This window comes from Danio rerio, chromosome 1 (assembly GCF_052040795.2).
Source record: "Danio rerio strain M-AB ecotype USA chromosome 1, GRCz13ab, whole genome shotgun sequence".
In the NCBI taxonomy this organism is placed as follows: domain Eukaryota; kingdom Metazoa; phylum Chordata; class Actinopteri; order Cypriniformes; family Danionidae; genus Danio; species Danio rerio.
In genome coordinates this window covers 37,753,032-37,767,111 of record NC_141021.1, presented here as the reverse complement: position 1 = coordinate 37,767,111, position 14,080 = coordinate 37,753,032, and the positions used below count along the sequence as shown (strand labels likewise).

Sequence of the window (14,080 nt, the reverse complement as noted above, 5' to 3'; positions counted from 1 at the left end):
AGGACTGCGCCCCCCATGATGTGGGTGCGTCACGCTTGCTTGATTATCTCCTCATCGGGGGTGTTGGTAAGGTGCAGTCATTATGGCGCTTTCAATGGGCTCCCAATGCGTGGATTTTACAATCAAATCCACTTATAGTGCTGAAGTTCCCCCCGAAGGGGAACGTTCGAGGTTACTAAAGTAACCCTTCGTTCCCCGAGGAGGGGAACGGAAGCACTATACTCCGTCGCCATAATGACTGTCCCTTAGCTGTTGAAAGTCTCTTCAGCTTAAAAAGGATAGCGTCTGCTGGCGCCAGGTGAGCTTATATACTCAGTTGATTGCTTATGCCGCTCACCTGCGCAGGCTTGCGCTGCCAATTCATTCTTAATTGGCCCGTTCAATACTCTTTCAGACGAGTAGCTTCTGAACCGAACCTCCCAATGCGTGGATTTTACAATCAAATCCACTTATAGTGCTTCCGTTCCCCTCCTCGGGGAACGAAGGGTTACTTTAGTAACCTCGAACGTTCATACACGCTCGATAGTGTAGCCGTGGATTTTAGCTGCCAGTGGGTCAATGTAAATACAGTCGATGGACTTGAAAATTCAGACGATTAATTTCATTGAGCAAAAACTCCAAAAACTGTCGAGGAGATATCCAAGCTTGTCTCACTATGCTCTTTTCACAGACACAAACACACACACATTGCCATCGTCCGCGCACACAAACACAAAAACACACACAGACCTCCGGGCGACAACGCGCGCACACACACAAACACACACACATACCTCCGGACGACAGCGCACGCACAAACACACTACCCTCGTCCACGGAGCTCCGTAAACAAAGCAGCACGCGATAAGAGAATATAGCCAGTTAACCTGATACAGTACACGCGGTTACAAGTAATAAATCACAACTAAATACATTTGCAAGCTAGAGTCAACGAGGCAACAACTTTAATCGCTTGTACTTACACTTGAGAAATGGAAGAAGAAACCCATCCTGACATCCATCAGTAAGTTACTCTTTACTGATCCTTCCTTTAACAAACGCAGATGAAGTATTCTTTGTAGCATGTAGTTTGCAGAAGTTTCCAGTAGTTTCCAACTGCTTGGCTATAATGCTGAGGTTTCATCTTTGGGTAGAGGCTCGATAATATCCATCTGCAGTGTGACTTCAATCGACCGGCATGTTTGTTTGCGTGTGTTTGTGGGTGTGTGTGTGTGTGTCTGCTTTACTGCGTCAGAGGGCGGGGCCTCAGGTTTGAAATCTCCCGGGTTTGTTCGTGCACGTGAATAACTTGGTTTCGTTCGTACGTCATAGCGAAACACCTGATGACTCGGTATCAAGGCGACTCGTTTGAAGCACTATGAGTCGACTCTTTTATAGATGAATCAACCGTTTTAAACACTGTACACTAACAGATTTAAGCCTTAGCTGGATACTTCACTTCACTTAGAGCTGTGTTACACACTACATGAAGGGGAATTTTCAAAAACCCATAATATGGGCTCTTTAACATTTTTATTAACATATTGACTTGGTATTGTATGTTACAGTACAAAAACCCTGTATTAAACTGACAGTACATTCTGTCATTTTACAGACTTATTTCTCTTACAGTATTTCAAACTACTAAAATAAATTCTCAACATTCAACAGTCGGCAGAGCAGAGATCAAGGTCTCAAAATGCAATTCACAACTGTAAATAAAAAGAAAACATTAAATATGAAAACTTAATTAACAGACAAGTAATTATATATAATAACTTTATAATAAAGCTATAATAACTTTATTAACTTTACTTATCATTTAAATGTAAAAATTATCTGAATTTAGCCCACACTGTATTATATATACATATGTACAAGAATATACTTATTAGTTTCAACGGTTCTTATCGGGGAATAATAGATTGTTCTGATTGACAAATCAAAATTCCAAAGAGCCATGTAATGCAAAATAATAGACCACTTTGTTAACTTTAAAGTGTGAATCAAATGTATCAAAAACCTGTTGCTGATTGTTTAATATGTTAACTATGCTGTAATTTAAGAAATATTTTTAAATTGCTTCAACATTGTTTTCATCATCACATTCTGTTGTGAGAGTAAGTTTGAGTAATTTTCATATGGAAATTTGAGTGGAAACACTTGATCCCTTGCTAAACATTTCATTTCATGTCGTTGCTGCAAAACTTTACATAAGTTTATTCATGAGTGTAAATGTTCTATGGTTTATCTGGGTGTGGACCTAGACACATCTTACATTTATTTGCATACATTTCAAAATATTTATAAGCCTACATAAGGTGGAAAGTTGATAATCTCATAGGACTATTCAACTTCTAGCTGGAAAGATGAAACTCTCCATCATTCCCCTGATTGTCATCTGTGGACTGACTAAAGCTTCGATCAGAAAGCACTTTTATGTGAAAAATTTTGGGACCTGGACTGCAGCTCAAGCATACTGCAGGACATATTACACAGACTTGTCAACCGTCTCGAGCCAAGAAGAGCAAAACACGTTGGTACAGCTAGCAGGACGCAGCACTTTCATATGGATCGGCCTGTATAGGAACCCATCCATCAATAAGCAGTTTCTGTGGTCTGACGGAAGTTCACTCACTTTCTCAAATTTTGTTGATCTCGGAAATCCTAATGCTCAAACCTGTGTAGCATACAATAAAATGTGGGTTGCTTTAAACTGTAATTCTCTCTATGCTTTCTTCTGCTACAACACCTCATTTACTGTTGTTAAAGAGAAAAGGACATGGGAAGAGGCGCTGCTGTACTGCAGATCTCATTATAGTGATCTGGCCAGTTTGACCACCGACAGACAATTACAACTGGCCAAACAAGTGACTGTGGAGTCTCAAACAGAAAGTGTGTGGACAGGTCTGCGCTTTCTGCTTGGTGAATGGTTCTGGGTCAACTACAAAACTCTACAAGACTCTCAAATCTCACTGCCAAAGTGTCCAGTTCAGCCCTATCGATGTGGAGCTCGCAACACGAAAACTGACAAGTGGGAAAACAGAGACTGTGAGGAGAAGCTCAACTTCCTCTGCATCTAAAAACAGAAAGATTATGGATTTTTGGCAAGCCATCAAGTAATACTAAATCATTTAGGAGTTGATAAAAATGTAACACTGTTGAACTGTAGAGAAAGATCCAACTGTGATGAAAAATACATATGATGTAAATTAGTATAGACATTAAGGTGTGGTAATGTTTTTGAAAGAACATTTTGTAAAAGCAACTCTGTATGTTAATATAATTTTAAATATTACTTATTTCTGTGAATTTTTTTCTGGGTTTCTGTCTTTTTATTTGGTCTTCTCCTATTTTCGGTTTACAAAGAAGCTTTTCTTTTCTATTCTATTGCAATAAATGCATGCCGTCAAACTCTTTTGTTATATTGGCAAAATGTTAATAACAATAAACAAACAATATTCATTCTTTCATTTTTCTTCAGCCTAATCCCTAATTTATTAGGGGTCATATGTTTCTGGCATATGTTTTACAAAGCGGATGCTCCTCCAGCTGTGACCCATTTCTGGGAAACAATATTTTATAATGTAAATTATTATTAGATTCTCTCTTTCACGTTAAAAAAAACTCCATGCAGGACACTTACAAATCATATCCTTTTACAGTCTTTACAGTTATATTTTTAGCAAAAAATAAATATAATGCTATTTAACTGGTCTGAGCAAGGCAGACAAACAGAAAGGTAGATAAAAAAGTCGAACAAATGCCAGAACATGTCAAAACTTTACTTTAGGGCTCCAAAACCCTCTGAATCTCTACAGTATAAAAATGAACTTTGCCAAAGAACTTAACATGCAAGCAGTAAAACACAGATGATAGCATGCTTTAAATGCATTAAATATACATAAAATAATGCAAAATGAATTGAGTAATCAAGTAAGAGTCATCCTAAAATAAAAGGTTTAAAGAAGACACTTATGCCGGAAGAATATTCCAAAGCTGTGGAGCATAAGCAGAAAATGCTCTACCAACACTAAAACAAAGTCATGTCTTGGAAACAACTATGCCCAATGCCTCGTTTTCACTGACTGGTACAGTACGATACGGTTCGGGTCGGTACGGGTCACCTTTATCAGACTTGCTATTCCACCAAAAAGGGTACCCTTTTGAAGGCCGTGGTGTATGACATAAAGTTAAAAGTCGACGTCATGCTCACTCAAATAAATGTCTACAGTAAAACTGTACAGGTCATTTACATATCATATGAGAAGCACTTCTCACAAAACAGATGCTTTATACACAAATACTTCTGTATAAATGTTCATTACTAACTTTTCTATGAATATGATTTGATTATAACTGCAGATCAATGACAGTGCAAAATAGGCTACTATAACGTCTGTAATTATATAAAATAAATATATAAATGCAACATATATGAACACATACAACCCCTTACAGTCTCCGATATATTATTAATCACAGAAAAACTACACACATCATACATTTAGTACTTATTTGAGTTTAAAAACACACGTAATATAGCCCACAGTCAGTGCAAACCTCTCATCTGTGTCTGAAATCTTCAAGAGCACACGTAAGCTCTGTTGGAGTGTAGTTTTGTCATTCCCAGTTCATAATAATCCAAAAGTTGAAAATAAACATGGCAGTTTGTTTATGACTTGGGTTGCTAAAACAATTTTGCTCCTGTGTTTTGTCGAGTTTCTTTTTTTTTCCGCGCTTCACTCTCGCGCTTGTCCTTTTCTTTTTGAATGAATCAGATGATGGAGACACTTCAATAATCACACAAGTTATTATCATAAGCTTAAGAAATTCGTTATATCAAATATAACGTTAGACCAGATCACAAGCTCCTGGAAGAAAGCAAAACCGCTCACACTTTAGACTGGCTTTTTAAACAACAACAGGCAAAGGCAGATTTTTCTTCTTGGCTTTGTTTCTGTTCATCAAGATGACGACAAGGTTTGTTTTCAGCCCGGGTCATCCATGGCTCGTAATTATATGCTTATAGTATTTCCATGTAATGTCTCGGCTTTGTATTTAAAAAACATGGCGATTCCTTTGTTTTCATTCTGTCTAGCTCCATGAGCTTGTGACGTATCTCTGTAACCAATCAGCAATTAGCTGCGTGTGTAGCTATACATTTTGGTACCCTTTCTCGTTTTTGGTACCCTTTCGAAAGGGTGCCGAAAAAGTGGTACGGTACAGTTTGGTTCAGCATGCGTTTTGACAGTGGAAACGACCATAAAAGCGTACCAAACCGAACCGTACCATACCACTATCCTAATTTAACAGAAAGAATAGGGCTTTAATAATAACTATTACATAATTAATACCAACTTAACAAAAAAAAACCAAACAAGCATAACTTAACTTTGGATGGTAACTGAAACTAGATGATTGGCGATCGTTGCAAACAGTTCAGGAAAACAAAGACAACACTGCAAAAAAGGGTGGGATTAAACAAGAGGATAAGACAATAAAAAAGGGAGAGATTGCTCCATGTTTTAAATTTCTGTCTAGAGGGGTCATGTCTTGATCTTTAATTGGTCTCACACAATCATGTGATGTGATTTCACAGGTCAGAGTTCACCAAGCTTGAACTTTCCAACGCAGCGAACTGCAAAACCTAATGCACAACCTTTCATTTCTGGTCGGACGTATTTGCGTGCATATGAAAGGATGTCTATGGGGAGAAAAGTCTAGTGTGACCGCAGCTTGAGTCTGTGTTCAAACATGTAGATCAGACAGTGAATGATTGAATGTCCCAGGCTTATGTATTATAAGCATGGTGATGAATGGCAGGTGAAGGTGATTAGAATTCTGGTTATTGGGCCGTGGTGATGATTCCAGACATCTAAGAGGAAATCATATTTTTACATGGTGTGTAAAGCTCTCCTTACACTGTGAGATTTCAGCCACAATTCTGTCATCTGAGACAAATTTGGGAAATACCTGAAATCCTAAGCTAAAATCGGGGATCTTTGATCATTGGTTTGACATGTTCACAGACAGCTGCTTAGTGCCTGTTGCAATCAGGTTTTTTCTCAGATGAAGTTCTGACAGTATCAGAAGATTTCAGACATTTTCTTTACAGCTTTGATGAGCATCAATCCAAGAACCAATAGGAAGTCCGAATTGGATGATGCGATTTCATGCGAAAATTCAAATGACTGAATCATTCAGGATTATAAAAAAATGCACAGTGAAGGCTTGTCTTAAGGCATTAAAAGGTCAGTTAAGTTCTGTGAAGCCGGATCATCTTTAGAAGCTGGATTTTTTAAATTACTGCAAAGGAAATTTGTTCATGGAGAATTTAGATACTTCAGCAAAAAGACCATCACAATAATTGACAAATAAAAGCAAAATACTTTTTTTAGACCTCAGCAACTGAGAAAAACAACACTTGGAAAAACAGAACAAGACTAGAGCAAGTATGATACAAATAATAACTGAGCCATTAATTAGGAGATAATCTAGGTGGTTATTCTTGCAGAATAAAGCCTGACAGGCTTTTTAGCAGCCTGATGTAATGAAGAGGGCTGTTGTATAGGCCCGTATTTACATTAGATCTACATTTTTCCATGTTTTACATGATTAGGCTAATTGCCAAATTGTATTTTTATTGTATTTTTTTTTTCACTGTTTAATTATGCTTTTGAATTGCATTATAGGACCTTGATACTTATTTTAACAACTTTTAACATAAAAAAGTTAAAAAAAAGTGACTTTTGCTAATATTTTAAAAGTTTGGTGTTGTAAAGCAGTGATTTTTAAAATATATTAACAATGCTGTAATTTGAGAAATGTTCTCAAATTGCCTTGCTTAACATTGTTTTCATCATCACATTCTATTGTGAGAGTAAGTTTGAGTAATTTTCATATGAGTGGAAACACTTGATCGCTTGCTTAACATTTCATGTCGTTACTGCAAATTTTTACATAAGTTTATATGTGATTTTACATGTTCTATGGTTTATCTGGTTGTGGACCTTAACACATCTTACATTTATTTGCATATATTTTAAAATATTTAAAAGCCTACATAAGGTGGAAAGTTGATAATCCCTTGAGTCTCATCACAAGACTATTCAACATCTCAATGGAAAGATGAAACTCTCCATCGTTCTCCTGGTTGTCATCTGTGGACTGACTAAAGCTTCTATCAGGCAGCACTTTTATGTGAATAACTATGTGACTTGGACTGAAGCTCAAACATACTGCAGGACACATTACACAGACTTGTCAACCGTCTCAAGTCAAAAAGAACAAAACATACTGGTACAGCTAGCAGGAAGCAAACTTTTCATATGGATCGGCCTGTATAGGAACACATCGTACAGTAAGAATTTTCTGTGGTCTGATGGAAGTTCATTCACATTCGCATACTGGAATATTGGTCAGCCCGTCACCACTAGTACACCTCAATCCTGTGTAGCCTTAAATGTAAAGTGGGCTCGATTGAGCTGTAATTCCATCTGTGGTTTTTTCTGCTACAACATCTCGGTTACGGCTGTTAAAGAGAAGAGGACATGGCAGGAGGCTCTGCTGTACTGCAGATCTCGCTATAATGATCTGGCCAGTTTGACCACCGACAGACAAATACAACTGGCCAAACAACTGACTATGAAGTCTCAGACAGAAAGTGTGTGGACAGGTTTGCGCTTTCTGCTTGGTGAATGGTTCTGGGTAAATGGTGAAACTCTACAAAATCAAATCTCACTGCCAGAGTGTCCAGTTCAGCCCTATCGCTGTGGAGCTCGCAACACAAAAACTGACGAGTGGGAGAATAGAGACTGTGAGGAGAAGCTCAACTTCCTCTGCATCTGAAAATAGAAAGATTATGGATTTTTGGCAAACAATCAAATAATACAAACTTAATTATTTAAACGTTGTTTTAAAATGTAATTAATATTTTTTTATTTAATTTTATTTATTTCATGCCATGTTTTTTTTTTTTTTTTTTTTTTTGCTGGTGTTGAACTGTAGAGAAATATCTAAGTGTGATAGAAAATACATGTAAGGGAAATTAGACTACTGGTCAAAAGTTTGAAAACATAAAGGTGTGTAAGTGTTGTTAACAGAAGACTCTTTGTAAATGTTCTTTAAACTCTGTATGTTAATATAATTTCAAATATTACCTATTTCTGTGATATTTTTTTCTGGCTTTCTACCTTAAATTTGGAAATCACACATTGGTCTTATATCTCCAATCTTCAGTTTACATAGAAGCATTTCTTTTCTATTCTATTGCAATAAATGTATGCTGTCAAACTCTTTTGTTATATTGGCAAATTGTTAATAGCAATAATCAAACAATATTCATTCTTTCATTTTCTTTTAGCTTAATGCTTGATTTATCAGGGGTCGCCACAGTAGAATGAACCACCAACTACTCTGGCATATGTTTCATACAGCGGATACCCCTCCCGCTGCAACCCATTACTGGGAAACACACACAATAGAATATAATGTAAATTATATATTTTTTCTCTCTTTCATGTTTTATAAATTATATTATGCACAGTTACATTTCCTGCTAAACAAAAAGCTACTTAACTGGTATGAGCAAGGCAAAATCAATAGAACACAGACATAAAGACAGACAGAGAGATATGTCGAAACTTCTCCAGGGCTCACAAACCCTTCGAAACGCCACAGTATCAAAAGCAAATTTGTCAAAGAACTTAACATGCATGCAGCAAAACACAGACAGCAGCACACTTTAAATACAATAAATATACATCAAACAATGCAAACCTAAATAAGTAATCATACAACAGCCATCTTTTTTTTTTAAGATTTATTTTTGGCCTTTTTTGCCTTTATTAAGTGGATAGGACAGTATTTCAGACAGGAAGCAAAGTGGGAGAGAGAGAGGGGGTAGGAATGGTAAATGTCCTTGAGCTGGGATTGCACCATATGTCAGTGTGCTATTACACCAACTACAATAGCCATCCTAAAGTATAATATTTAAAGAGGACATTCAAAAGTCCCAAATGAATTTGTTTCTCTGGTGTGCTAGAAGAATATTCTAATGGCTGTTTCACACCGCAAGCGTGATCGGGGTTAACAGATTAGAGCTTTCAGAGCGTTGAGCGCAACTGAAGCAGCAATGCCTCGATAGTTTCGGTGAGTCTATTTTTGCCACGCTGCTCACGCTCAATTAAAGTGACAATGCATTGATAATGACCAAAACACATTGAATGACAGTAAAAAGTAGCAATTTTACCCAATAAATGTATCAATAATAAGTGAAGTTTATTCATAAACTAATTTCGATAGGATCATGTGCTTATGATTTATCACGGCCGGTCTCGAATTTGCTAATCACTATCTTCCAATCATATGAGCCCTAAGCAACTATAAATAGCCACAGTTTTCAGTTCACTTTATCTTCGTTAGGAAGAAACCCCCCTCCTCCCCGATTCTACTCCTTTACCTCTGATTGGGTGGCACGGCGGCCCAGTGGTTAGCACTGTGAGCCCCACAGCAAGAACACTGCCAGCCCTGGTTCCACAGAACCGGTGGGTGTTTCTGTGAGGAGTTTGTATGTTCTCCCCGTGTCCGCATGGGTTTTCCCTGGGTTCTCCGGTTTCCTCCCACCATCCAAAGACATTCAACATACATAACAATCAAGCTTTTGTCCAACCCCTTGTGTTCCCTTAGCTACAGCAGCAGGGGAGTTCTGAGATCCACCGAGCTCAGGCTCCCCTCTCGCTCTGCCAATGGGAGGAAGCCCCGGGCTCGAGGAACCCTTGAGCTTGGGGCTCTCTTCCGGGACAGCATGCCAAACAAGCTTTTATAAATCATCAGCTAAGTGTGAACTCTTGAATATATATATAGTCAATCAACCACCAAATGTAAAACAATTTTAGTATCAGTTTTGCTTAAGTTGCACTCTAGTGTTGCAAGAGAGGGGAAGTGATTTACGGGAATTGTAGTCCATAGCAAAGTGTATTGTGGGTAGTGTAGTTCGACATGCATGCTGGATGATGTTAGCTCGCTGTGTGCTGTGCAGCTGACACAGAAGAAGAAAGTTTTATTTGGCTTTGTTTTATATTTGCTCAAGTTATTTCAACTGGGAGTTGTTTGCACTGTGAATCTGACAACACGAGAATAACTAAAAAAGGGCATGCATTAATTACTTTTGTCCGTCTCACTCTTTGCATGAGCATTAATTAACAAGCTGTTATTCTGCCGCTGGACATCACTGAAGTGGAGAAAGTAACACTAGTTTGATCATGTATAAATAATATTATAACTATATTGTATAAATATTATTATAACTAGGCCTACAACATCCTGACCATCAAAAATCAAATGGCATGATATCAAAGGCGATTGTCTTCTGACTGTACACTCCTCATAGAGCTTGAGAAGCATACAGTACTGTTTCATCTATAAAATTTGTAAAATAAAGACTGCAGGATAAAGAAACAGCATAGGAGGAAGTTGCCACGGGCCTTGGTACAGATAAAAAGTTGAAAAAGTGTATTTGTATATAGAGAGATATAGGTAAGTAGATAGAATAGACAGAGAAAGGTTGATCTCTGCAGCAGCTGCCGGAGAGCTGCGCGCTGCAGACGCAGCTGGTGTGAAAGGCAAACGCCTGCATGCTGCTTCTGCTCGACATACGCCCTGCGCACGCACTGCTTTCACTTGCGGTGTGAAAAAGGCATAAAGCTGTGGAGCATAAGCAGAAAACACTCTACCAACACCAAAATAAAGACATGTCTTGGGAACAAAAAGGCCACCCTTAGAGATCATATCTGATTTTGACATGGTGTGTAAGGCATTAAAAGATCAGCCAAGTTCTGTAAAACCAGATCATCTTTAGCAGCTGTTTTTTTCTCCTAAAGTCTATAAGGAAGTCTGTTAATGGAGTGTAATGAGACCATGTCTGAGCATTACAAGTCCCAGCAGGCTTAGCGCCATGCAAGGAAGTGTTGTTGTTTATGTGCGGACACTTTATTTCCTGATTGCGGCATAAATTAACAACAGGTTGTAGATTGCTCAGCGCTATATAAGTGAGTCAAAGTTTGTTTGCCATTTTGCTGTCGTTGTTGCATTCTGGTCGCGGCACGTAAAGGCCGGTAGGTAGTAAGTTTATTTGTGTGATGTGCAGTCTCTCTCTCGGAGTTTCCTTTTTTTTTAACGCATGCATAAACTGACATTTATAGAGTCAACACTTCACGTGAGGGGTAGCTGATGAGCAAACAACATTTAATGCTGCCAGATCTTCATTGCGAACTTATTTAAAGAGGTAGTTGTTTTATAATTTTAATAAACCGTTTTTAGTATTGTGTTTTAATGATATTATCCTTTTTATTTCTAGTGCTATTACGGGATCATTGTTTGCTGATTGTTGCCTGAGTGTCAGCATGGGAAATTAAGGATCTTAGAGGTATTGTTTAAAACAAAGAAGGGTTTTTAACTCATAATGCATGTTTCATTTATAGGATGTTTTATTGTGTTTGATTTCTTTATATTCTGAGTTTCTGTGTTGTAATAAACTGTGTTTCCCCTTTTTAGGGATGCACGGTTGCCGTTTACTTTAGACTAGGGTTGTAACAATATACCGGTATGACGGTTTACCACGATTTGAACGTGCACGATTATCATACCATGAACAATTGCATATCAACGGTTTTATCAGTGGAATCAGTGCGGTTACGTCATCAACATTTGACAACGCTGATTTGACAAAGAAACGCTCGTCACTGTGTCTCCGGACAAATCAGACATGATACATTGATGCATTGTCCCTCCTCCATGCCCAGATTGGTTCAAACTCGCTATATCACAACCAATAAGCATAGGTTTCGCTTTTGTTTGTGGACCAAGCTTTTTAAACAACACTGAATGAGAGATAGGCATACATTTATGCGCGGCTAAATAAAAAGCAAAAAAAAAAGTTTTGCATGAAATAATTCTCATACTAAGTACTTTTGCATGCACAGCAGCACAGAAACATGACAAAACAGTGACACAGCAAAGACGAACTGCTGCTCTTGCTGTTTTCAAAAGACGCAAATGAAGGTGCGGCTGTTTGTCTGCATTGCAGACCACCATATCCAAATCCATATCCATAGACAACCATATCCATGCTGGCACATAAAACATAAGGATGTTCCATATTGAATCTAGTTTCGTTATGTAACTATTTATAGTATAGTAAATATTTATATCTATTTTTTACTGAGGATTTGCACCATGTTTATTTGGACTTTGACACATTATTTATTATTTTCTTATTTTTATTTGTTCATTGTAAGTGGTGTTGTTTATAGTAACTAAAAATATATTATTTGGAAAAAGTCAAATTTGCTTCACTGTTCTATTATTTTGTAACATTTGTAACATACCGTATACCGCGAAACCGTCAAACCGTGGTATTGTTTTAGACGATTATCATACCGTGAAAAATTCATACCGTTACAACCCTACTTTAGACTTACAATAATATTTTTGTTATTGAATCTTTGTTGTTGACTTTTGTTGTATGCGAATTTGGGTTGTTTATTATGTTGCTAGGTTGACAACAATTTGTATTTTCCTTTGTTAAACTTTTCTTTCTTTTGTAGGTTCTGTTTTGGATTTGCTTTACCATCAGTGGCCACTGGGTTCCCTGCACTGTGTGGATGGCGGTGGAGAAAAGGTGGTTGGGATTGTGTGGTGATTTGGTCACTGTTGATTTTTGTGTTTTTTAGGTTGCAGTGTGATTGCTGTGAGCTGAGTGTGGTGAAAACACTGCTGCTTGGGTACCTCATCTGTCCTCACTTTCTGGGTAACCGGTGGCCATTAGTGGTTTGATTTTTCCTTTTCTTTTATTTAGTTTATTTACTTTTTTTTCCTCCTTATTTGCAATAAAGATGGAGACAATTTGTATATTACAACTTGTGGAATAAAAGATAATTGTCCTCCTAATTGTAAGTCACTTCATTTACCCTCTGCTAAATCCATTAACACTGACAAAAGTAATCTGGTCACAATTGGCGTAGTCAGCAGGGTATTTAAAATTGATTTAATTTAGCAGAGGCTGTTGTGAAGTGTCTTACTCTATCGTTTGTGCAACTTTAAATGTTTTTGCATAAGTACAGTGTAAGTAAACGGTGACCGTGCATAAAGGATTTCGCAGACTCTGCTTTGTGGACCCTGGATGTCATTGTGCTGATTGAACTGTCTTCCAGAATTCACCAACAGATATTACTTTTGTGTACACAGTGATAGTGACTTACTGATCCGTGATTGAAAAATGTAGCATGGATGCTACTGTGCTACTTGACTAAAAAAAAGCTTCGCTACTGAAAAGCTATTTGATTTAGAAAGTTGTGACGCTACCACCATGCTACTCAGGAATGTAGTTAAGCTAATAGCGTCACTACTTTTAGCATTGCTACTGCCCAATACTACACTACTTGTAGTATACAGTAAATATAAATGTATTTGAATATACTCACACATTTTAGCTGAGAATTTAGAGGGGTTATCAGGGAATAATGGAATGATGTGATTGTCAAATCAAAATCAAGTATTCCAAAGAGCCATGTAATGCACTTTATTAACTTAAATGTTTGAATCAAATGTTTCAAAAACCTGTAACTGATTGTTTAATATGTTAAATACACTGTAATCTGTGAAACCTTTCTAAATTGCCTTGTTAAAGGGAATTGTTTTCATCACATTCTGTTATGAAAGTAAGGTTGAGTCATTTTCATAAGTAAATTTGAGTGGAAACACTTGATCCCTTGCTTAACATTTCATTTTGTGTCGTTTCTGCAAAACTTTACATAAGTTTATTCATGAGTTTAAATGTTCTATAGTTTATCTAGGTGAAGATCTAGACACATTTTACATTTATTTGCATACATTTTTAAATATTTATAAGCCTACAAAAGGTGGAAAGTTAATGATCTCACAAGACTTTTCAACATCTTACTGGAAAGATGAAACTCTCCATCGTTCTCCTGATTGTCATCTGTGGACTGACTAAAGCTTCTATCAGGCAGCACTTTTATGTGAATAACTATGTGACTTGGACTGAAGCTCAAACATACTGCAGGACATATTACACAGA

The 14,080-nt window shown here is 37.3% G+C and overlaps 3 protein-coding genes across 3 annotated transcripts in view; all 3 read left to right on the top strand.

The window, feature by feature from the left end:
• The window catches only part of znf827 (zinc finger protein 827), a 789,732-nt gene extending 777,828 nt beyond the window's left edge, over positions 1 to 11,904 (top strand). The window contains exon 9 of the transcript XR_015476686.1: positions 11,567 to 11,904. The gene's annotated coding sequence lies outside the window, so the exon portion shown is untranslated. The remainder of the gene's footprint in view (positions 1 to 11,566) is intronic.
• LOC147846926 (putative C-type lectin domain family 20 member A) lies at positions 2,341 to 3,062 on the top strand. Its single transcript, XM_087237363.1, has one exon. It carries the CDS (start codon positions 2,349 to 2,351, stop codon positions 3,060 to 3,062), a length of 714 nt encoding a protein of 237 aa, XP_087093489.1. The 5' UTR covers positions 2,341 to 2,348.
• On the top strand, positions 5,324 to 7,855 carry LOC147846925 (putative C-type lectin domain family 20 member A). Its single transcript, XM_087237362.1, has one exon. The coding sequence runs from the start codon at positions 7,111 to 7,113 to the stop codon at positions 7,828 to 7,830; it is 720 nt and encodes a 239-aa protein (XP_087093488.1). The 5' UTR covers positions 5,324 to 7,110; the 3' UTR covers positions 7,831 to 7,855.
• Positions 11,905 to 14,080: the final 2,176 nt, after the last annotated feature.